General features: G+C 32.1%; 1 protein-coding gene across 2 annotated transcripts in view; it reads right to left on the bottom strand.

The window, feature by feature from the left end:
• LOC141460526 (nose resistant to fluoxetine protein 6-like) overlaps nt 1–21,361 on the bottom strand; it is a 158,173-nt gene extending 136,812 nt beyond the window's left edge. The window contains exons 1-2 of one of the 2 annotated variants that reach the window (XM_074140631.1): nt 21,265–21,361; nt 1,372–1,754 (exon numbers count right to left, since the gene is read on the bottom strand). In XM_074140631.1, the coding sequence (XP_073996732.1) occupies nt 1,372–1,754; nt 21,265–21,278 (397 nt within the window). In that variant the 5' untranslated portion in view covers nt 21,279–21,361. Of the gene's footprint in view, nt 1–1,371; nt 1,755–21,088; nt 21,234–21,264 lie in introns of those variants that run through there. The other variant, XM_074140632.1, reaches the window with a different exon arrangement.
• Nucleotides 21,362–22,784: the final 1,423 nt, after the last annotated feature.

The following is a 22,784-nucleotide window of genomic DNA, read 5'->3' as shown; positions in this document are numbered from 1 at the left end:
AGTTTGGTTCAAGATGATAGGAGGTAGGAATTTTCCGTCTGAGAGTAAATACTATAAACTTTGATTTCGTAACGTTAGTTTTGATTCTCCATTTGAAAAGCCAGTCCTGTAAGTGGTTGATGTGTGTTGTAGAGTTCCTGTTTCAATAAGAGGATCGGAATGAGGAGATAAAATTGCTGTATCGTCAGCAAAGGTGGAGAGGATGGTATTTGGAGGTTGAGGAATGTAATTTAAAAATTAAATTGAATTTTTAAGAAATCTCTATAAATGATTTTTGCATTAATAAAATCTCTTGTGAAAACACTTAAACATCTAACTCTAACTGCAGGTTTGCATTCAACTCAGAATTTAGTTCAGTTTTTTTTCAATAGTAGTTCATTGTATTGTAGAAGTAGTTTTCTTGGATGACCCGTTCCTGAACCACTCAACAAAATCAATTATCTGAGAAGACTTTCACACAAACGTGATAGTATTATCTGAGCAGACAGCATACTTATGCTAAAAAGCATCAATAGCTTCAAAAAGCTTCAATAGATTCATGCTCAGAACTTTAGCCAAATATTTAATTTCAATGTTATACAGGTTATTTTTGAAGTAGATGGGCAAACACATCTTACATTAAATTATTTATCACACAGCGGAAATGCGGTATAACTATGCAAGGGCAAAATATTACATTTCTTTTTCTTTATTCTAGTTTGAAATGTATAAAGCAGTCTACAGGATCACAATGGATTTAACAAGTTTCTTAATAACACGCTAACTTTAAGAGAACACTGTATAAATCAGTAAAGCACTATATTAAAAAGTAGTCGACCGCCTTTTCCCAAAGACAGCACTGAAATGAATCTCGCAAGAATTGTGTGTGATGCATTTTCCACGTTTAATGTAGCGACTTTCAAGAAAACCTCAACTAACTGAAAAATTCATTGAATAAAATTCATTTTGTAAAGTTTTTTTTCCGAATGAGAGATTTGAATCGGTTACTTCTATTCAGGACCATGGGAGACCTCAGGTATCTTAGAACATTTATTGGAAACACACATTATGGAATTTGACATGATCCCCATTTTTGCCTCTTCTCAAATAAGGAACCAATCGATTATGTTAAACAGTATCTGGATAAAGGCTCGGCTTTTTGATGAACTTTGTGTCCCATTTCATTCGATACTGAGGAAATTTTAGAATTCTAGAGTAACGTTTTAGATTTAAATCGATAAATTTGAATTCCTGAAAGATTTTTGAAATTTAGAAAGTTATTGTACAAAATTAAGTAAATCTCTTTTAAGAAACAACTTTTCTAAATTAATAAAGAAATTGAAGATATTTGAACAAAAAAAGCTGAAAGTTAAAAAATAAAAATAAACTCACTGAGAGCGGCCCACAGCGTGCTGTTGGTTAAAGCTGTCAAATAAACTTTCATCGAAGACTTGCACTCTCCTGACAAACCCTTGGCTCCTGGTAATTGGTTTGGTTTCCAGTGATGAGGGTTATACATCTGGCTGAGCCACTCTAAGATTACAACGCCCGGTTTTTCAGTTGTAGTAGTATTTCTGTACTCAACTGTACTCACTTTGCTTACTTTCTGTATATTATTACTTAAAGGTCGATTATCTTCAATTAATTCTTGTTCAGCTACTTTACCGATTGTTGGCAGATTGATCACCTCAGTACTATTAACTACATCGCACCGAACACTGGGCACAATCACGTTCACTAGTACTAATAACCAAACCACATCCGGATACCACATTCTGCAAACAAAAAATTATAGCAAAGATTATACATGGTATTGGAAAGAAATAAACATTTTTATGCATGGAATAAAATCTCATAAGAAGAAATACAAATATAGACAGAGGAAAAAATAAAAAACGAATTCAGTGGCAGTTTAATTAGTTAAAATGATACTCGTACATTTATCACTAGAAAAAAACTAAATTTTTCAAAATAAAAATACATGTACCTAATAAATAAATTTAAAAATCTTAAAAACAAATGTGAGATTAAAACATTAACTAAAGAAGAAACAAAATAATGGCTATAATGGTTATAATGAAAATGTGTACAAACAAAAAACTAATTAAATGAAGAAACAAGCCAAAGAAGAAGAACATGTACACTTGAGTAAAATGTACAAGAAAATGTAATAATGCTACTAATTCCTACTGTTACAATGTCGCCGACTGTAAAACTTGTTGGAAGTAAGGAAAATGGAATTTTTCATGGAGATTAATTAGTATTATTTTATGATCGCTAAAGATAAGGAATTTCTGAGAGAAGCCAACTAGAAAAAAGAACGATTTGTAGCAAAAGAAAATATAGATAGCAAATTGGTAGGAACTGGAGGATTTGCGATGTGAAGAAATATATAGAAAAAATGCGTGAAAAAGATGGGCCTACGATATTGTCGAATTTGGCAGACAATCTGACAAGACCAAACTAGGGACTATCCTAAAACAGGCTGTTAAATTTAATAATTAATTATCTTTTATGCAAATATTTCATTAATTGCTTACTTAGTTCAAATTCTTTTTAGGATCATTTCAATGATTTTTAGGGCATAGTGCATTCATTAACCTCTCTAATAACACTGTTCATTATTTTTGGTGACTGATTCATAGTTTCAATAGGATGAAAAATTAATGCCAGTTTCTGTCAATGATAACTTGTTATACCGAGCTTTCGACCTATGGACTAGGTCATCTTCAGGACTGTAGAACATATTTACAGTGTGGTAACAATCATTATATTGAAATGAATATTTTATACTGTAACGTAATTTACAAAATTATTTACCTAATTGACAATGTAATATTTTATATTATCATTAAAGGTTGGAGTAGCTTTTGTCTTGTCTGTTCATGGACTGAGTGTGATCGGTTTTATCGAGTACATGGCCAGCACATGTTCTCTTCTCAAAAAAGGGTTTTTAACTAGAAATCTATTGACGGCTAATTTGGTCCAGAGTAAATCTGTGCCTGCTTAAAACTAGCTGAAAAGTCGTTTAATTTATAAAATTGGACTAGCCGATAATTAATTATTACCTCAAGGACTTTACTCGTCTACAAGTCAACGAAATAGCACTTTGGCTAGACATCAGGGGTCGGCAACCCGCTGCTCTTTTATCCAAATTTTGTGGCTTTTCAGCCTGTCCAAAATAAATTGTATATTTCATTTTTATTGAAACAAATGAAAATTTCATTTATTAAAGTAAAGATATTTTTTCAAAAAGAATTTTAAATGTGATAGGTTTGAAATTGAATAGAATTATATTAAAATACAGTACGTAATATAAGGGACTGCCGCCATTTTTATTCAAATACAGGTTTAGTTATTATTTATTCGTTTATTTACTTTGCAATATGTGAAAATAAATATATAAAACATTTAAATGTTATTGAATATCATAAAATAATAATTTGTGAATACAAATGGTCTACAGAGTTATTTACACTATCATCCTTGCGGCTCTTGGTAAGATTTATTAAAATTATTTAAGGAGAAATGGCTCTCTACTTAAAATAGGTTGCCGACATCTCGGCTAGAGGGTTCACTGTGATTTTCCCCGCCTTTAGGAGTCATTGTTGCAATTGATTCCCACCAACTGTCAATGGCGCTTGAACAACCCTATAAGTTGTACTTTATCTAAGAAAAGTAATTTTTTGTTATCATTGCCTAAGAAATCTCACCCAATCCTGGAATGGTCGTTTTATGAAGAGATTTTCTATTTGGTACATTGTGAGGGGAGTTCAACTTATAACTAACTTTCTAATATGGCCGAAGCCACCTGGAGCTGGCAGTTCTTTTTTAAAAGAAAAGAACATGCTGAGGGATTCCATATGATATAAAATACCTCACATGTTAAAACTATAAATAGATTGAGAGCAAAATCATAACCTATCCTGACGGTGACGTTGTCAGAGGTGTTAAACCATGGTCAACTTGTTTATTCCTGTGATTTTATTGTTAATTCCTTGTAAAAGTTATTGCGGCTGCAGCTGTTCTATAACTGCCTAATTTACAGATACATTTTTTGTAATTTATCATTTTAAATCTGCGGGTGGTTAAAAAAAAATTGTTACGAAATTTCTTTTTTTTTTTAAGACCACTTTTTGAACCTGACTGACTACTCTTTTTCTTCCAAATTTGACCCTGGTAAATACAAGGAAGTTTTTATTCCAAAAAATCCTTTTTCCTTTTTTTTGAAAAATAAAAACTTCCTTGTTTTGACCAGGGTCAAATAACAAGGTAAAGAGTGGTCGGACAGCTTCAAAATATGGTCTTCAAAAACAGAACAAAAAAATTTCGTAACAATTTTTTTAACCGCCCACAGATTGAAGTAAATTAAAATGAAAAATTACAAAAAAAAATTATTTTTTTTAAATTGGCAGACAAAATACATTAATAACTTTTATATAATCAGGAATTTTTAAAGTGACCATGGTTTAAGGGCAAATATACTAACAAAAGTGACGTCAGGACTGTAACTAAGTTGAAAGCTAATCACGTAGTTTGTGTAGCTTATTTGCGTAGAATTGGTAAAAGAGATCTTTCGCTCTTTAAACAGATTGCAATGAAGAGGAAGAGTTCAATGATTATGTGAACTCGTTATGAAAATGAGGAATTGTTTGACATTTATCAACATCCTTATAATTTATTTGGCGTTTTAAATTTTTTTTTGGTAGCTGTTGCAAAAAAAAACAAAACAAACAATTCCCTCTGGTTATATGAGGAAATTTGATTTGCAGATTATTGAAATAGCCGTTTCTCTCTAGAAAATGCCTTCAATATCTGCTGGTCTTGAACAGTCTTGAGTATGAAAATTTAAAAAATTGATAATATATTGAACAGCAATTAAGTTCAATAATTTTCTAGAATTTGGTTTATTACAATCTACGCCCAATGAGTCTAAAATGTTATTTGAAATATTTTCTGAGACGGTCAGTTTCAGGAATATTAAATGTTCATGGCGTGTTGAGAAGTACCGAACTATAGCATCATTATAAGATTCTACGGTTCTAAAGTTGATTGATATATTCCTAGTTGAAGAAGAAGAAATATTTATTATAATAAATATAGAAGTATAAGTGTATGATACATTTTAACCTTCTTAACTAAGTGAAGTAAGAGAAAAGTTAGGTGAGGAGGATTGGAATGCAGAAAAAAAAGGAGAGGAAAAACCTGCAGCTAGTATAAAGAGTTAGAGTAGGATATGTTTTAGTCTTCTATGTCTCGTATGTTGTAGAAGGATCTGTAGGAGGCTATGTCGCGGCATAATGGATTGGGATGGCAGTCTAGGATGGAAAGGTGTTTGAGCAGACGATTTTGGATAAAGGAGTGAACGGGGATAATGGACGCAGTCTCTTGGATTGAGTCAATTCTAATGCGTCGTGGAGAGTCAGTTGCTAGTCTCAGAAATTTGTTTTGGGTTATCTGAAGTTTCTTGATGTTGCTACTACAAGTCAGGCTCCAGGCGGAGCAGGCGTAATATTCCTAGTTGGAATCCTTGTGATTGAAGGCAGAATAAATTAATTAGTCGATAGTACTATAAATTAAAGCGCAAACATTAGGTTAACTGGCCAACAAATTGAACACTTCTTTATAATGCAACACTTTGTTTTTGTTGTGTTTATTGTATTTCCAATTCATCCCCTAGTCAATCAACTAGTTATGTTTAAAGTGAAATTTCCCTTTGAATTTCGAAAGCAAGTAATTATGCCAGGAAAATGAAGAAATACTACCTTTCAATTAACTTAATGATAGTATATTGTTTCAAGTAGTTTCTAGGCTTGCAAATTATGTACATATCTCAACAGAATTTGTTTAATTAACAACAAGATTGGTGCTCAATTGTACACCGGCTGCGGACATCAGATCTGCAGATAAACGTAAAGAATTCTTTCTTTAGCCTAATCTCTCCTTCCCAAACGTTTAAGAGATTCAATATTCTACGTTTTTGGGAGCTAATCACCAAAAATGGATGCCGCGTATTAATTTTTAAATATATTCTTAATATGCTTTGAATTATTTTTATTGTCTTTCATGTCCAGTAGACGTTTTATTTATTAATGTAAATTATGTTATCTCAATTCTTTACCTTTAATAAAATGCTCTTATTAATCTAATTATTTCTCCGACTTAATTAATTACCTTCTTTCAATATGATTGTGGAATGTGAAATTTTATTGTTTCCAGGACAGTATGGTGAAAAGGAATGTTTTGCAGCCGGAGCAACGAGGAAAACTGGCGGAAGAGGAAAATATACAAATTCCTCACGCTGATTTCAAAAATTCGAGTGGAGAACAACAATTGGAAAGAGGTGGATTTTCAGTGACAAATCTGGATACTTGGATCAAGCTAAAGTACATTCTGAGCACTAAGCTTGTCCCTGTCTATTTTTATCCTGTACCTTCGTAAAATCAGTTAAGAGAATAGAGCGTGTAGACAGATATTTTGCATGTTGACTTATCCTTTCTTCTTCTACTCCTTTCCTTACCTCCTTTGTGACGTGAGGCGTGGAGGAGCAGCCCCAATCCATCTCTTCATCGATTTTTCTACCAATCTCATCCTTGTTGTAAAGGATTCTCCTCTCTGCATAGTTCTCGTAAATGATTGGAGACTTTTCTCTGATCATTTGCCAGTTAGTTCAAGTTTTTGACCTTATCATGCCAGCTGTCCAAAATTGAATATGACGCATTTATTGTTTAATAACTGCCTTCTAACTGACATATTTCTAAAGTAATCCTTTGTTAGTTTACCAAAGATAGATCTAAGAAATCGCATTTTCGCAGCTGCTACTTTGCTGGCGTTTCTGTTTAGTAGCTAGCGTCCAATTTTAAGCACCATAAAATAAGCAGCTTCATAAGCACCAGCATATCTTCTAGGCTCAACTTCGGCTTTCTAATCAGCGTGGTACACATCTGATAGAAAAGGAAGTTAGTCTGCTATTAAACTCTAGTTCCTATTCAATTTTTATTTCAATGTAGTCTGCATTGATAACTGACTCTAATTATTCGAAATCAGTTCTAGTCTGAATAGCACATTAGAGTTATACTTTCATCAAATAGATCCCTGGGCGTGACCCAGGTTGCAGTAGCTTGTAATGTATTCGTGATCAATCAACTCAGCACTTTAAAAACTGTTGTCCGTTTAATAAATGTAGATTTCAATTGCTTGATTGTAGATTGTAGATTGTTAATTGTAGATTTGTGTACCTTTTGCGGTTTAATCAACCCTTATACTCTACTGTTTACACTGTAAGTTTTTGTTGAGGAGAATTGACTTATTGTTTGAGGGGGAAATTGCCACGCGCACTAGTGAAGAACTTGTTAACTTTCATTTTCTGAAAATTCCTTTGGTTGACTTCAACAACACGCATGCTCACTGCAATAAATGATACTTTTGAAGAATGAGTGAAGTTCAAAACAAAGATTTAAATCTAATTAGAGGAGTTAATCTAATAAGATGAACCCATTTTCTGGAAAACTATGCAAAACTCGAAGATGCTGTTCTGCTCTAACTCATAAATATGGCACAACAGGTACACACTGCAATCGCATTTAGAGAAGCGCTTACCATCACTCTTCTTCATATAAAATTTTCAGATCAAAAACGTTAATTTGAGAACTGTTTAAAAATTGTACAAAATACAATTATTCTTTGACAAGAGAAGTAAATTATTATCGGTGACTGTTTGCATTTACGTTAATACCAAAAAAACAAGGCAAGACAAAAGAAAAGGAACTGCTCAATTCGAGGTATTGCAATCCGTATAGAATTATAAAAGAAGACAAGAAATAACAGGTGATCGATTAGTAAATCTAAAATAAAATGACGACAACACTGCCAGCTTAGACAGGCTAACATAACAGTGAAGCGTGTTAACATCACATTACTTGCCCAATGTCCAGCTGTGTAACTCTTATTGCAACCTACTTTTTAGGAACTCCCACTTCCTTGGTTATAACCGGCCTCTGTGCCCTATTGCTCCAACTATGATTTCCTACTCGTAACTCTCACTGTCTGGAGGAAAATCGTTTTACCTCTTAGATTTTTCATATTATTTTTATTTTGTGTAAGCTTACTCAAGGAACTAGATAAATTAATTATTCTTATTAAAATATTTTACTACTTATAGAAGCAAATCCGAATTAGTTAATATGTTAAAATACTCTAAACTCAGTTTACATCAATTGCGGTTAGAAATATTGTTTTTTCAACGAATGAATGAATGCAAGCGTTATTATATGACGTTAGAATGAAAGTAACATTCGCACATAAGAGCATCGGTAGCTCAGTTTTTTTAGAAGAAGACAAGTAAAGGTCCCCAACGAATTCCTCCTTTTAATATATAATTACACATAAATTACTATCGTCCTGCAACCATCTTAAGTTATATGCCTCAAGTTACAATTTAATTTGGTGCCCTGTTCTAAACGGACCACTCAAGCTTGATAGTAAAATGCCAAACATTAAATTGAGTTGAAGCTTTTCTTTAAAAAAAATTAGTAAATCAGTTGAAAAAAATCTTCGTTAAAAGAATTTTTAAATAAAAGATATTTTGTACAATAAAACAATAAATCTGTCCTGAATAACTTACGTTTTCACGTTCTTGTTCTTACCAGACTTTAGAACTGGAATCGTATAGACTTTCGATTTGGCTTTTTACAAATCTGTCTTTGTGTGTGTTTTCTTTTCTTTATCCTGTCCCGCAACTCAAAAACGAAGTTGAAAAATTCGCTGTGGGAAATCACGTCAATTAACATGTGTAAGAATTGGGCTACCAAAATTAACACTTTACTGAATCAGTTTTGCAGATTTTTACAGATTTTCCCAAAAGATAGAACTTACTTTGAATTTTATAACTGTTCTAATGCAATAAGTATTCTATCAAAGTTATGTTTACTTCTGTTGCTTTTACCCCTCATAGCTTGCATGTTTCTAGTATCCCTGGCTAGTTTTGGAATATCATCCATTATCATCACCATATTATCCAGCGGACCTAACCACATTTTACACCGCTTGATCTTTAATTATCGATTAATTACATTACTTTTCTAACTTGATGAACAGACACAGATTAATAAAGTATCAAGAGTAAAAAAATAAAAAAAACCTTAATTACTTCTAGAAATTTAGTTAGTTAAAACTTAATGTACGAAAGAAGGACGTTTATAAAATAAAGCAAAAACTTTGAAATAGTCTAAGTAGAGCGTGATGGAATTATGTTTCCTTGGCAACGTCAAGAGGTCAGAGAGGCTTGTATCATTCTTATTTGAAACTTGTTTACTGAAGTCTGGCAGGTCCTTGAAAACTAAGTCCAAAACATAAAGTTTCAACAGTTCTGACTTCAGTATTTTCGTTATTTCTTTATTGCTTCAATAACTTACTTTTATAAAGTGACAGTATTTTTTGTTTTATTCTTTGACTTAACATCAGAGTGAACGCTTTTAGAATATTAGTGATATTCTAACAATTTGTTATAACAGACATATGAGATTTTTGTGTGATCATCTCCGGTTTTGGTGATCGCACTGCTTTTACTGCATCCTAAACGTAAATTTTGCAACACAAAGGGACCACATAAAAGAAACATGTCGCAGAGGTTCCCCAAAACTGGTCACTTTTCTTTTACAGTAACTAACTTGGAACTTTAGTTCGATTAATCAATATTACTTTTCTAACGTACTAAACAAAAATCACTTTTTATTAGAGTAATTAACTTGTTCTCCCCTACATTCAGTATCTTCAACTCAGCAAATATCTCTAACATTTAATAAACTTGGTATCTCATTAGATTACTTACGGGTAGATCCACTTACATCTAGCACAGTTTCTAACTCACATTAAACAGGACTACAGTTCTCTTTCATTAATCAACTTGGTACCTCATTATGAGCAATTAAAACCACTTTTCTTCTTCATTTAAAAAACTTTTACTGCACTGAATGAAATTTTAGAACACTCTTCCCTTATATTTAACACGAGAGGCAAAAATCTGATCTCTACTTCTTTGTGAAGCCCTCCAGATAACTGTGATAACCCATGAGCGGGCCCACAAAGACGGATTACATTTCTACATCCGGGATTGGGTTAATCATCAATCTCACACCTGTCAATATAGCTGAGAGATAAGAGAAGGGAGTCATCCTCAAGAGAGGACTGAGTATGATGATAGGGTGAAGAAGGAGATGACGCTAGGGAGTAGATATCCTTGGCCCTGCTCCTTCCCTTCAAGTACTACCCTTTAATTAGCACATTGATTCCACTTAGTGCTTTATAATGAGCAAGTATGGTTAATTTTCTCCTAAATTTAAATTTGTCATTTTGCTTTGAAAAAATGCGACCAGTTCTCCTATACATTCAAGCAATTTGAGTCAGCCACACTACCTCTAGTCACTAACCCAAGTCATCACTTTATAAGTGGTAGTCCAAATCTCTACATCAAACTAAGGAATCAATTATGATAGCTGAAAACCGGACAGGTAAAGAGAGGTGACAAGCTAAAATTATTTAGCTATGACGGCTAAATTGGACGTCATCAATCTAACCTTTCGATTAATTACTTTTTCTTATTCAAAATTTTCTTTAAAATACAAAATCCAAGTCACGTCGTTCAAGCTTTACTACATGGAGTTTGAGAGTGAAATATTTTTGGTAAATGGAGGAACTTTTGAAAGCGGTTATTATCCATTTTCTTTGCAGTTGGCGTTTGAAGCGAGATTTAGTCAGAAGTTCTAAGTATATTCATCAGACATCTAAACTGTAAATTCGTCCAATAAGTAAATAATGAATAAATATTTCCACGCCAAAAAAAAATCTTCAATTGAATTTGAAGATTATTGAATTTGACTTAGCAAAAATTTACTTTCATAGCATTGTTCACTTGAAAACGATGAGCACTTCTATTTAAAATTATAAATTACATTTTTAATCTAATTTGATTTTTTACTATTATAAAATTCTGGCTAAAATTTTCATTGACATAACACTGTTACTTTTTCAGACATTAATTAACTCTCCGGAAGGCATCAGACGAGAAATGTTTGTTAGCCGGAACTGTATAAACTTGTAAACATGGTATAGCAGGTATGAATAATGCAATGGCGCGCTGTAGCTTATTATTTTAATTATTTAATAAATTAAACTTTCCTCCTCATAATAGCATTTTTAAATTCACCATGTTTCTGTATACTTTTAGTTTGCCTGAAAAAATGTCAACTTCTTTACAAAAAAAAAAAAAAAAATTGAGTCAAAAATACTCTAATTGGGGTAGAATATTCAAGATTATGGGGACAAAATGCTGCACCATACCAAGTAATGATCCTTCTATAAAGACTGTGTAACGGGTTTCTTATCTTGAATGTCCACGCTGGTGATGAACATAAAGATACGGTCTTTGATTAAGGAAATAAAATCAATCAGCAAATCATGACTCGGCATAAATTTGGTTATTAAAAAAAAAAAACATTTTCAAAATTCTTGTTCTGTTGGTTGACAGAGACAAGCGATATTACCTATATCTCGTACAATTTAAACAATTTTATAATCTTCATTGCTTACAGATCATACTTTTTAAATACGAAACTCCCACCAGAACATTCACATCTTTAAATTTGGGAAATGGAAAAAGGAAGTAAGCATATCCTCAAACCCAATTTGGTGTTGATTCGGGGTCTTTTAGAAACGCGAAGAAATAGCTTAACAATTTTCTTTATTTTCCTGAATCAACTCCAAAAAAAGTTGTTACTGTCTTCAGTTGATTGATGTAAAGTAATAAACAAAAAAAATTATTTTAATAAAAATCAAAGTATAAAGTTTATTCCAAATTTTATTCTAACGTAGGACCGGTTTTATAAGCAGGTTGACATTTCACTTGGTCAGCTTTCCACCATCCTTTATTAAAATATTGATAACCAAGGATTTGAAATTTTCAAGGCGATTGAACTGTTAAAGCTATTATTATTTATTACATAATAATGGACGGGCACAAACATTACATGAACTTTGCCCAGAGGTTTTTTGATAACTTCCTAGTATGCTGAAATAGAAAGGTTAATGTTCTTATTAATAAATAAAAGTTATAATTTTTAGTGCACGAATATTTAGCAACTTTTCAAAGAAGGTTCTAACAGATCGCCTGTTTAAAAGAGAGTTTTTAATTTTAAATTTGTACATATAAACCAATTAAAATGGTATAATGGTATTAACTTAACTAGCGCTTCATTCATTGTAATTCAGACTTTTACATTAATGTGAATCCTTTTTATACTAAGAAGGTTTAATAACACGATTTTCGCAATATAATAATCTAATGGTAAATATTAAACAATTATCTGTTATTTGAAAGTTTGAGAAATTTGTAGCTTCTTTGCAACACAGAACAGATTATTCGGATGGTAACTTTGAATACAAAGAAAATCTAAAGATGTAAATGCGTACTGAGAGTAATCTAGTGAGTAACACTAATACTTAATTATTTTCACAGTTCGCCACAATTTCACCAAATTTAATTGATTAGGGAAATATATATAACTTATTATTAGCTATATTAGCGCCTCTGGAAAGAAATCAAAAGTTGTCCGTTGTTGCTTATGATTTGTGGCTGTGGAAAGTAGGTAGAAAATTGTTTTTTAAAAAAATAATAAACTTTTTCACTTTCAAGGGGAACTTACCTAGCTGATCACCGAGCAAGAATCATAAAAATCATTTACCCCAATCTGATGAATTTGCCCCAAGTGATAAATCCAAAATGCGCAGATGTGCACATAATTTTAGAAAAATTTGATAAAGCGGTTTTAGAGAAAAAGGGAAAAATAAAAACATCTAGTTGTGTACTTCCTTGAAAGTAATTTTCATATCGAATGGAAGAATCATTATATTTTATAAATACACTAAATTCTAAATTTACTAATTCACAGTTTAAAAATGAAAATGATTAGCTAGAAGAAATAGTATTAATAAAAAAGTTTTAACGGTTAGAGCGCATCTTTTCAAACCTCATCTTTAAACATGTTTCAGAAAGAAAAAGTGATTCAATGTCTCCTCAGCATTGTTTCCTAACCCACTCCCTCACACTGTCGTCATAAACCAAAATCCGAGATGGGTTGATGTGCGTCTGGAAAGCTCTTCAGACATTGTGCAGTGCAGTTCAGTATAAGTGCAGTTGAATGTAAGTGAAATGATTGCAGTAAATCGTCAGATATTGCCGTTCTGTTAAGGTAGCACCATAAAAATAAGCAAATGCACAAGGTTATAAATACTAATAGCTTATGTGACATGTAATTATATAAATAATAAATTATTGTGTTGTGACCTAAATTGCGGGTAGAGCATAGAACCGCAAAGTTAAGATGTAGTTCTCTAAGATAATGAATTCCATACCCAGAATATTCCATGGATTTTATTTCATGTAAACAAAATTATGTTTACAAAATTACTCCTACTATCTGTCTCTGCCTTTAACTCCTAATCAGTAGTTGGAAGTTAAGACCGCCTGAAATATTGAGCATTACTTTACTTACTCAGTTACAGCAATATATATAGCTGTTCACTTTTTTATGAACTTTATTTTCAGGATGCTTACATGTACACCTAATTAAGTTAAACTCGATTAGGCAAACATTATGTAAAAATTCTAATTTTGTAAAGAATTGGCAATATAGAAGAGAAAGGATCAGTTTCAAAATCAGGTTTGTCTTAATGATTTTTTCTCTCCAAATTAAATTTACTTTCAAACTAATTTCGTTCTAAAATGCATAATTTACAATTAAGCCCATAAATTCGCCCTGACTTTAAATACCTTCAATCATACAAAATAATTAAACATTTGCAGCATTAATCTTCATACTTTAAATTATGAAGCGACAAATGTCTTTGATTTTCAATAACAAATTTTTCAGGAATAGAAGACAGTTGCATAAGGATTTATTTGTACTAACTAACCAAACTGGTCATTACTGCGGCCACGCGTGGGTAGTAAGTACAGAACCATTTCATTGCCTTAATGTAGTTGTTTTATAATAAGTATGATTAACGTTGTACTGTGTTATAATAAGAACTTCTTGCATGAGTAAATATAATTTGATAATTAGTAACTTATTATTTGGGTTTTACTTAGCTGTAGTAAAATTCAAGACTACCACTTTTTTGGTTGTATTTATTGTATTCATTATAGTTAATTTGGGTTATTATGAGAATGTTGACTAAAATGAAAGGTTGTTTTAAAACAGTTATTTGTTAGAGTGCCCCGAAAAATTTAAACATATTCAAGAACTTGTAACGGTAGATAACCTATTGACAAAAAAGAAGAAAAAAATGCACAAATGGATACATAATACGGTATTACAAAGAAAAAAAATATGTATTTGTATAATAAATTAGACCCCAGGTAAAAAAAATAGAACGGGAATAAAATTCACAGTATTAAAGAACAGGACATCTTAGCCCAAGGTCTACTTCTGGCTAACATGTAACCCTCTCACCGACTCCCTAGAACTCTTTTTTAATTAGGAAGTCTTTTTTCTTTTAATTATGGCCTCGGTTACACGATTCTTAATGACAATGACCTTTCTCTCACTAACGTTCAATGTCATTGCTGTTCTTCCTTACGACCCGCAACGCAACGTGGGAAATCTCCGACCAAATGAATCAATCGCAACTGCCATAATACAGAGTGAGAATTTTTAGAAAATCGGGAGACAAATTTTCTTCAAAATGCGTACGCTCATTAAGTAAACCAAAAACTTACATTTGAATGTTCATTTTCATTTTCACTGGATAATTCTTAAGGTAGTTCTGTGGGAGAGGTGGGGGATTAGCTCTCTTTAAAAGTCACTTAAGAGCAATGAGAGGGTAAATTACTGATCAGGGATCAAGAATGTAGATTACAGCCTACGATGGCTGGCCAAAAAAGCCTATGCCACCTCGATCCTGAGGGTCTGTTATGGCACCCACTAATTACAGAACACTTCTTCAATTAAACTTAGCTGTTATGAGGTTTCTCGGCTAAATATGAAGCCGTGGATTTTTCTTCTCCGAATAGCCAGAACCCTGAGCTAAACTATTCTTCACACTACCACAATAAATGCAGTGATGTCCTCATTTTCTTCCTGACAGAACCTACTATATAGTTTGCCCTACACCGTGTGGTGCTTGTACTTTTTCAATCTACAATAGCCAGTGAAAAGATGTACGATTATTCTAATAGCCATCAGGCATTACGTAAATTGCGGTAAGATAAAATCGGGCGAATGTTACTCCTAATTTTTCACATTCGGGTAATGACGCCATTCCTTAAATAGCCAGAAATTCTATTTTTTTGTTTTCTGTGTTTTTTTCTAACCGGCCAGTGCAAATGAATTGTGACTTTTTCCGTGCCCTTTTTCCTTGTGACTGTATTATCGATCACCATAAATCAATGTGAATACATAAGTGTTCAAATAACAATCTGGTTAAAGAAATCAAATGCTTTTTGTTACTGTAAATAATCTCAAGGATTAAAGATTCTAACTACGAATTTTTTAAACATTTCCGTCTTTTTAAAAATTTACGATTTATAAAACCATACCTAGTACTGAAACGTCCCTAAAGAGAGATGCTGCCCTCTCTCCGACCTCCAGATCTGCTCTAAACCGATTTTTTTTGTTTTTTCAATTAATTCAATAATAGTTATAGCTCTAAGTGCATTCAAAATATAGTTGAAGTCACAGTAAGTGCAAGTTTAAAGAAAACCTTAAACGAAATAAAAACAATTATTTAAAGGGGTATTTCCAATCGAATAATTTGGTTGGAACTCAAAATTCAATCAATTTTTTTGGCCTTATTTAAGTGGTAAGAACTGCACATGACGTTAAAAAGGCATTACCTAGATAAGTCCACTATTTCTCTTTACCAAAAGTGCAATTAAAGTTTCCTGAAAAAATTATTCATAAAATGAAAGTTGTAGATCAACTGAACATAATCAGTGCATAAATTGAAAAAAAAGAAAAATCTTTCGGTCAATTTTAAGAAATGATTAAAAAAGCGAAAATCCATTTGTGGTAATTTCGTTTTGAGGGGAAGACTCGAAACTATTTAAACCCAATATTAATATAACACAGCTTCCTGTAATTCCGCTTTTGAGATATTTTGTTGGCATTGAAACACATCGATAAAAACTGACCATTTTTTTTTTTTTTTAATCATTTTTTTCGGTCTCAGAGAATCTCTAAGCGAATACTTCCCGTGGAAATTCGATTTCAAATATTTGATATGATCCCAATTTTTTTTTTTTTTTTTTTAACTAATGAGGCAAAGTAAAAAAAGAAATTTAAATTTAATAAAATGGAAAATGAAATTAGGGAAGTTAGCGAATACTGGATACCAACGCGGCCCTTGGACTTCCACTTCCTAGGAGCTTCTTACAGCTCACTGTCCGGTGATGGGCAGAGTTGACTGTAACGAAAAGACACTGTCCGCAAGCCGACAGTGCACTGGAAAAAACTCCGGGCCCCAATGACCTCAAATGTTGACGCGCCTTAAATCATTAAAAAAAGAAAAGAAATGAAACTAACAGGAATTCTTAGCAAGTGGCGAAGGATCTTTTCTGCAATACTTGTCATTGTTCACACCAGATTTCATAGTTTATTATAGTGGAGAAATAAAATTTAAAACAAGTACCTTTTTTTTCAATTTTTTGTACTTCATTATTAGAAAAAGAAAAGAAATAGTGTCTGTTAGTGAAAAACTTGTCTACAGAGTCAGCATATCACAATATATTCTATGTTTATAGGTTTATTTCCTTCAGCTGATCAACGCAAATACACTGGGTTACATAACAGTAAATCAAAGATTTCACTAATATTATGTGAGGGAACAAGAAACAAGAATGTATGTAACAGATAAGTCGACTTGTTCTTAATATTTATTAAATAAGAATAAAAAATATCAGTTGGGAACTGACACGCCATTTTCTCTTATTACAATTTTTGAGTGTTGATTTACAAGAACATTTTGACTGCACCTCAAATCAATTTTTAGAAAAATTATTTAAAAACATAATTGGAAATAATTAATTAAATAATAATGCCTGATAATTGAAAATAAAAATGTAACAAATGTGAATCATTTTAAGTACCTTGGGTCGGTTCTAGAATTGAATGGATGTGTTAAGAAGGGTTGCTGTGGGTCGGAAGGCTATTGCTATTCTAAATCCGGTATTATGGAGCAGAAATATTCTTGACAGCACCAAAACAATTATTTATAATGCCGTAGTACAAAGTGTATTGTTGTATGGTTGCGAGACTTGGTCAATTGGGTCGCAGGAACAGAAAAAAACTGGTAGCTACCGAAATGGACTTCTGGCGCAGATCTGCGAGAAAATCCCGAAAAGAAAAAGTAACGAATAATAAGATCCGGGAGATTATGAATGTCCAGAAGTCGGTGCTAGAAGATATCGATATAGACATGACTGGCCATGGTTTGACGGAAAGTGATGCCGAGGATAGAGTTTATTGGAGAAAAAACATATTTGGCGAGGAAAACCTCAATTTTGGGGAAACTCCTTAAAAAAAAAAAAAAAAAAAAAATACTTAGTTTAGAGAAAATTTCGGTTTAGAGAAAAATTTTAATTTAAAAAAAAACTAGAAAATTTAAAAAATGCGTTAAATATGTGGCATTTTACGGTACTTTTGGAATTTTATAGACATTTAATCCCGCTTTACAATTTAAACCACGCAGCGTTGTAAATTATACTGAAATGGAAATTCAGAGGGAAGAATAACTTCTTTTCCAAAGAATATTATATAAATAGTTATAATTTAAAAAAATATAAGATACAGACCAACAATTGAAAGGTGGATAAAAAGAAAATCTTTTTTAAAAATCTTTGGAAAAAATGGATCATCCAGTGTGTAAATTGCTACTTCTGGTCGTGAAATGTTCATTAAATTCAGAATTTTAGCAACTTAATCAAAAATCTTAATATAATAGTACTCAAAACAGTAAATTGTACTCAAATGAAGAAACCCTAATCAAACCCTTTCCTAGAAATGTTTTTAACCTAATTTTCTTGGAAAAGTTGTGGAGCACTTTGAGCCCAATTTCTGTATTGAGCGTTGGCTCTATTTTTGAGAAAAAAAACCCAAAAAGTGGACAAATCTATTTACTGAAGTTGTGATTCCGGCAAAGACATTTTGATTGCTAGATTGCAGTCAGCTCCGCTGGCATGACCTAATCCAATATTACGTTACAACCTTCCTGCGATTTTCAGTTCTTCTTATTTACTTGTATACACGCTGACAATACTCAAAACCCACTTCTTCGGCCACAGGATATTTCAAAACGGATATTTCATGTGAAAACGTAAAATCAAAATTTCCATAATTGCAATTATGCACTTACCTAGTCAGTGAAAGTAAAAAAAAAGAAAAGGTTTTTCAATTATTGTTTGAGGATAAGAACTAAATGAGAATTCACTAATGTAGGAAACGGGCCACCGGAATTGTCTGATCTGGTTGCATAAGATTATTAATTATTTAGTTTATTCTCTCACTCGCACATTTCCCACAATCTGTTTTAGCCATTTCCGTTAATTAGTTTCAATAAACCATTTAATAAATATTGACATTTTTTGTGGCAATCCTGAAAAAAACTTTTAATAATTTTACTTAAAAATGACTCTGTGAAACTAAATGATTAAAATGTATCAAGGCCTAAAACTTTTACGCTATTTCCATTACGCGGGAGTTCATGAGCGACCAATTTATCCTTTAATTTGAAGAAATTTAAATCATAGAATGACGAAGATCTTAGTGAAAGCTTAACACTATCCAATGACAAACTTAAATTCCACTTCCAAAAAAATAATATACCTAAATAATTTATGAAAAAATATTAGCTCTGTACGATTCAGCTCCATTGAGAAAGACGCCAAAGCGAAAACAATATACATATATTGCAATTGGTAAGACCTGTTGTTCTCCAGTTCAAAACTATTTGCGTCTTTTGAAGGTCTTTAATTAGCCAAAGATCCTTAAATAATATAAAATAAATTGTGATCCGATGATAAATAATAATAGTAAGGGAAGGCATTAGCTGAGGTTAGCGAATACTGAAACGCTGAAGTCACTGGTTCGAATCCAGCTTTCTTGGCCCTTAGATTTTCTCTTCCTAGGAGGTTCTTATAGCTGGCTGTCCAGTGATCCAAAAAAAATTGTTTCAGAACGAACTTCAAAATCTAGCTTCCAAAAAACCTTTGTTTAAATATACCCTTCAAACTGTTTTTTTAAACATCTGGGGGTAATTTAAAAAAAAAAAAAAAAAATCTGAATAAAACGGTAGACGAGCGGTTAGTGGCGAGATGTATTGCAGTATAGTGGGTTCGATTCCCGGTCCATGCCTTGGATTTAAAGTAATGGTTAACATGAGATGTAACGGTAAAGTATATTTGCTATCCGCCTCCGTTTGTGACACCTAATTTGGTAGTTGGACGTAAAGCTGGTCTAAAAAAATATTACTTCATTTTACTTTTATTGTTAACTACAAACGACGAAATAAAAGTGATTTTTCGCGTAGGAATTTTTACCGTATTAGTTTTTATAGATGTTCGGGTTCAGTAAGTATTTCCGTTCTTTGGAGTTCCTGTTCATATAAATGTGACTAACACGCTCTCCTTTTTTTTACACAAGGTAAAACTCATCTACTCCAGGGTCGGTCTAAAATCGATTTTTCTGGGAAGATTATACAGATAGTATAATGTAGTTTTAATAAAAATTGTAAATATTTTATTTACACAGCAAAGATAATTGTACGATATTTGTAAGATATCTCAAAAATTAAAACTAAATAAATAAAATGCTGAATGTATTTTGTGTGAAACATTTATTTCCAATCCGCTTAGAATTTTAATATTCCTGACCCGTTCCATCTTTATGTGAGTACATTTAAATGATGCCGTTCCAACTCATTAAAAATCAAACTTCTCAAAACCCTCTTTACTTTTTTTATTAGTTTCCATCAGTTTCTATACATAAAATCAAATTGAACTAGCTTCCGGTAATTCAACTGACTGTCAGTCTCAGTCCATAAACAGACAAGACAGAAGATACGCCAACCCTTTAATCATGTAAAATATTACATTGTCAATTAGCCCTGAAGATGACCTAGCCCCTAGGTCGAAAGCTCGGCATAATAAAAATATATCATGACTGACACTGGCAGTTATTTTTTCATCCTATAAAATCGTTCTTTTAAATCATTGATACTAAAACAAGTTTTGTTATGCAGGTATTTTTAACTAAGTTGAGGAATCGTAATTTAACGGCATTAACTTTAAACAATTCAACTATTTTTAATTGAAAAGATAAGGATCCTAAATTAACAGTAATTAGTATTACCCATCTCTAACAGTAATTAGTATTAATAATCAATTTCTGTGTTAGGATTCAGCGAAAATCAGCAACGTGTAGGTTTTTTAAAAAAAATATTGTTTTGAAAATAAGGTATTAATATTCTAGTACGCAGAGAACATTCTAATTTTAATGTATCTTTAAATTTATCAGATACGAATCATTAAAATTTAAATGCATCCTAATTTCTTGCTTTGAACAAGTTCAAAACTTTATAAAACAACTAAATAAAATTGCAATAAACACCGGTCATTTTGAGATGTTAATTCTAAGAAAAAGTCGGATGTGTAAATCGATCAAGAATGTATTCAAGTGATTTTTACTTTCAAAATTGCTTCTCTTATTTACAAAAAAAAATCAAACAAACAAAAAATGCAGAATTTTCAAATAAAGTTAAAATAATTTTTGTCTTCTTATTTGTTTCTTATTCAAGAAAATAAAACATTTGAGAGCTAAGTACTATAACTGTAGAAATCGGATTAGTCAATCAAATTCATATCTTGCAACTAAAGTTTTTGTAGCCGAAAAAAATTAAGTTAAATAATTTTGAAAAAATAAAATAATCTTTTAAAAGAGAACTAAAATTTAGAGGAGGAAAATCCAATAAAAGAAAGTTTTTGTCTTTACACAGAAATAATAACACAAAACATATTTAGCGTAGATACATAGAACTAGTATATGGAGAACACGTGTATTACCTGTATTATTAAACCAAATAAATCCGATCGTGGTAAGTAGCACAAGAACAAGAGGAACACTGAAAAGTTGGTCACCGATTACAGAATAGTATTTTAGGGGATACAAGACTGGAGAGGTCGGGGGAAGGGAGCTCCCCCTCTAAATACAAAAAAAAAGAGAAGCTAAATGTACTTACTTCGTTGTGTACATAACTGAAGAAAGGATTGGTAGAAGTTACAGAGTTTATATTGGAGAGGGGCCTCAGTACAAACTAAACATACCGGCCAAGTGTTGACTCCCTGCCGCAGAAGAAAGTAATCTCCGGAACCTGTTAAAAGTGAAATCAAGGCTCCTCGTTCGATAAAACTTGTCGTCCATCGTCTACTGTATTTTGATAAATCAACCAAAAATATCGTACTGAATACTGAATAACACAAACATTGTGAGTGTATGTGTTTCTAATCAATAAATACATAATAATAAAAAAAATTATTTACTTTTGACTTTATATTTTCTTTAATATTGAGTTGAAGAAACAACAGAGGAAAATTCAGCTCAGAGGTGTGGCTCAGTTCATTTCTTTTGAACTTTATACGAATTTTCTAATGAAAATGTTTGGAACAAAATTCGACATTAAAAAAGAAACAAAAAATGGTTAAATATGAAACGACTCAAGTACGTCTAAACAAAGTACAAATTCCAGAAGGCAACCACTGAAAGCAAAAATCACTGCAGAGATAATTAAACCATGCATTGTTCTGTAAACCCATAATACCATTTCTTTAGTTTCATTCGCTTCTTCCATTAACTCCAACCGAGAATCTTTTCAGCAATCGAATTCATCCTCACTAAGTTTGTCATATATTTGATCTGGAAACAATAATGTAACTCTTTGTACCATCTCCTGATCAAATGAGATTCCTAATGAAGCTCTCTCTTCTTTGTCCAGCGACCGGTCTTTTCATTTTAGCTAAGTGTGGTTAGTGAACTATTTCTCCTGCTCGCTGCCTTTACATTTTCTTTTTTTCGGAGCTCACTATATGGTAATGGACCTCTCTAGTTCGTGTAAATGGTTAATAGTACTTCGGCCTAATCAGAGTAGCTAGCATCCGTAGACGGTGCTACCAGCTGCCACGCTAACAGCTGGAATATCGTACGGACTGCTGTTTGCTGGCAACTCATAGAAAGTACATTCTTCTCTCAAAACGTAGGTATTGATACCAAATTAACATAGTAGACGATGCAACCAGCTGCATATTATGCAGACTGCTTCAACTGAACAACACTGCTGTAATCTTAGACATACTAACACCTGGAATATAGTTCAGACTGCTCTCTATTAGCTTATCGTAAAGACTGCTACGAAAATCTTACTCCAAGAGAGAAATAATATAATAATGAACCCCATATTCAAAACTACTGTCATTGAGCTGAGAGAATTGCTTCATTTACAATTTTATTTTAGCTACTTAAATTTTACAAGCTGTAAACGCCTTAATAAATTTTTAAACAAAGTTAAGTAATAAAAAATTTATTAATTTTCTAAAAAAAAGATAACATTTTAATGTATTTATTTCATGATAATGAATATCAAGAGGTTGCTTGTCGACGATACTTAGTATAACGACTCAAAGTTGTAAATTACAAGTGAAGATGGGGAGTTATGTTGAAGCAGACTAGATACCAGCGGGTGGAGGGAGAGACGGTGAAAGTGTT

This window comes from Rhodnius prolixus, unplaced genomic scaffold, assembly GCF_049639745.1.
Source record: "Rhodnius prolixus isolate KJV_2025 unplaced genomic scaffold, Rpr scaffold_1, whole genome shotgun sequence".
In the NCBI taxonomy this organism is placed as follows: Eukaryota; Metazoa; Arthropoda; class Insecta; order Hemiptera; family Reduviidae; genus Rhodnius; species Rhodnius prolixus.
The sequence above is the reverse complement of the archived record's forward strand: the minus strand, read 5'-3'. Positions and strand labels throughout refer to the sequence as shown.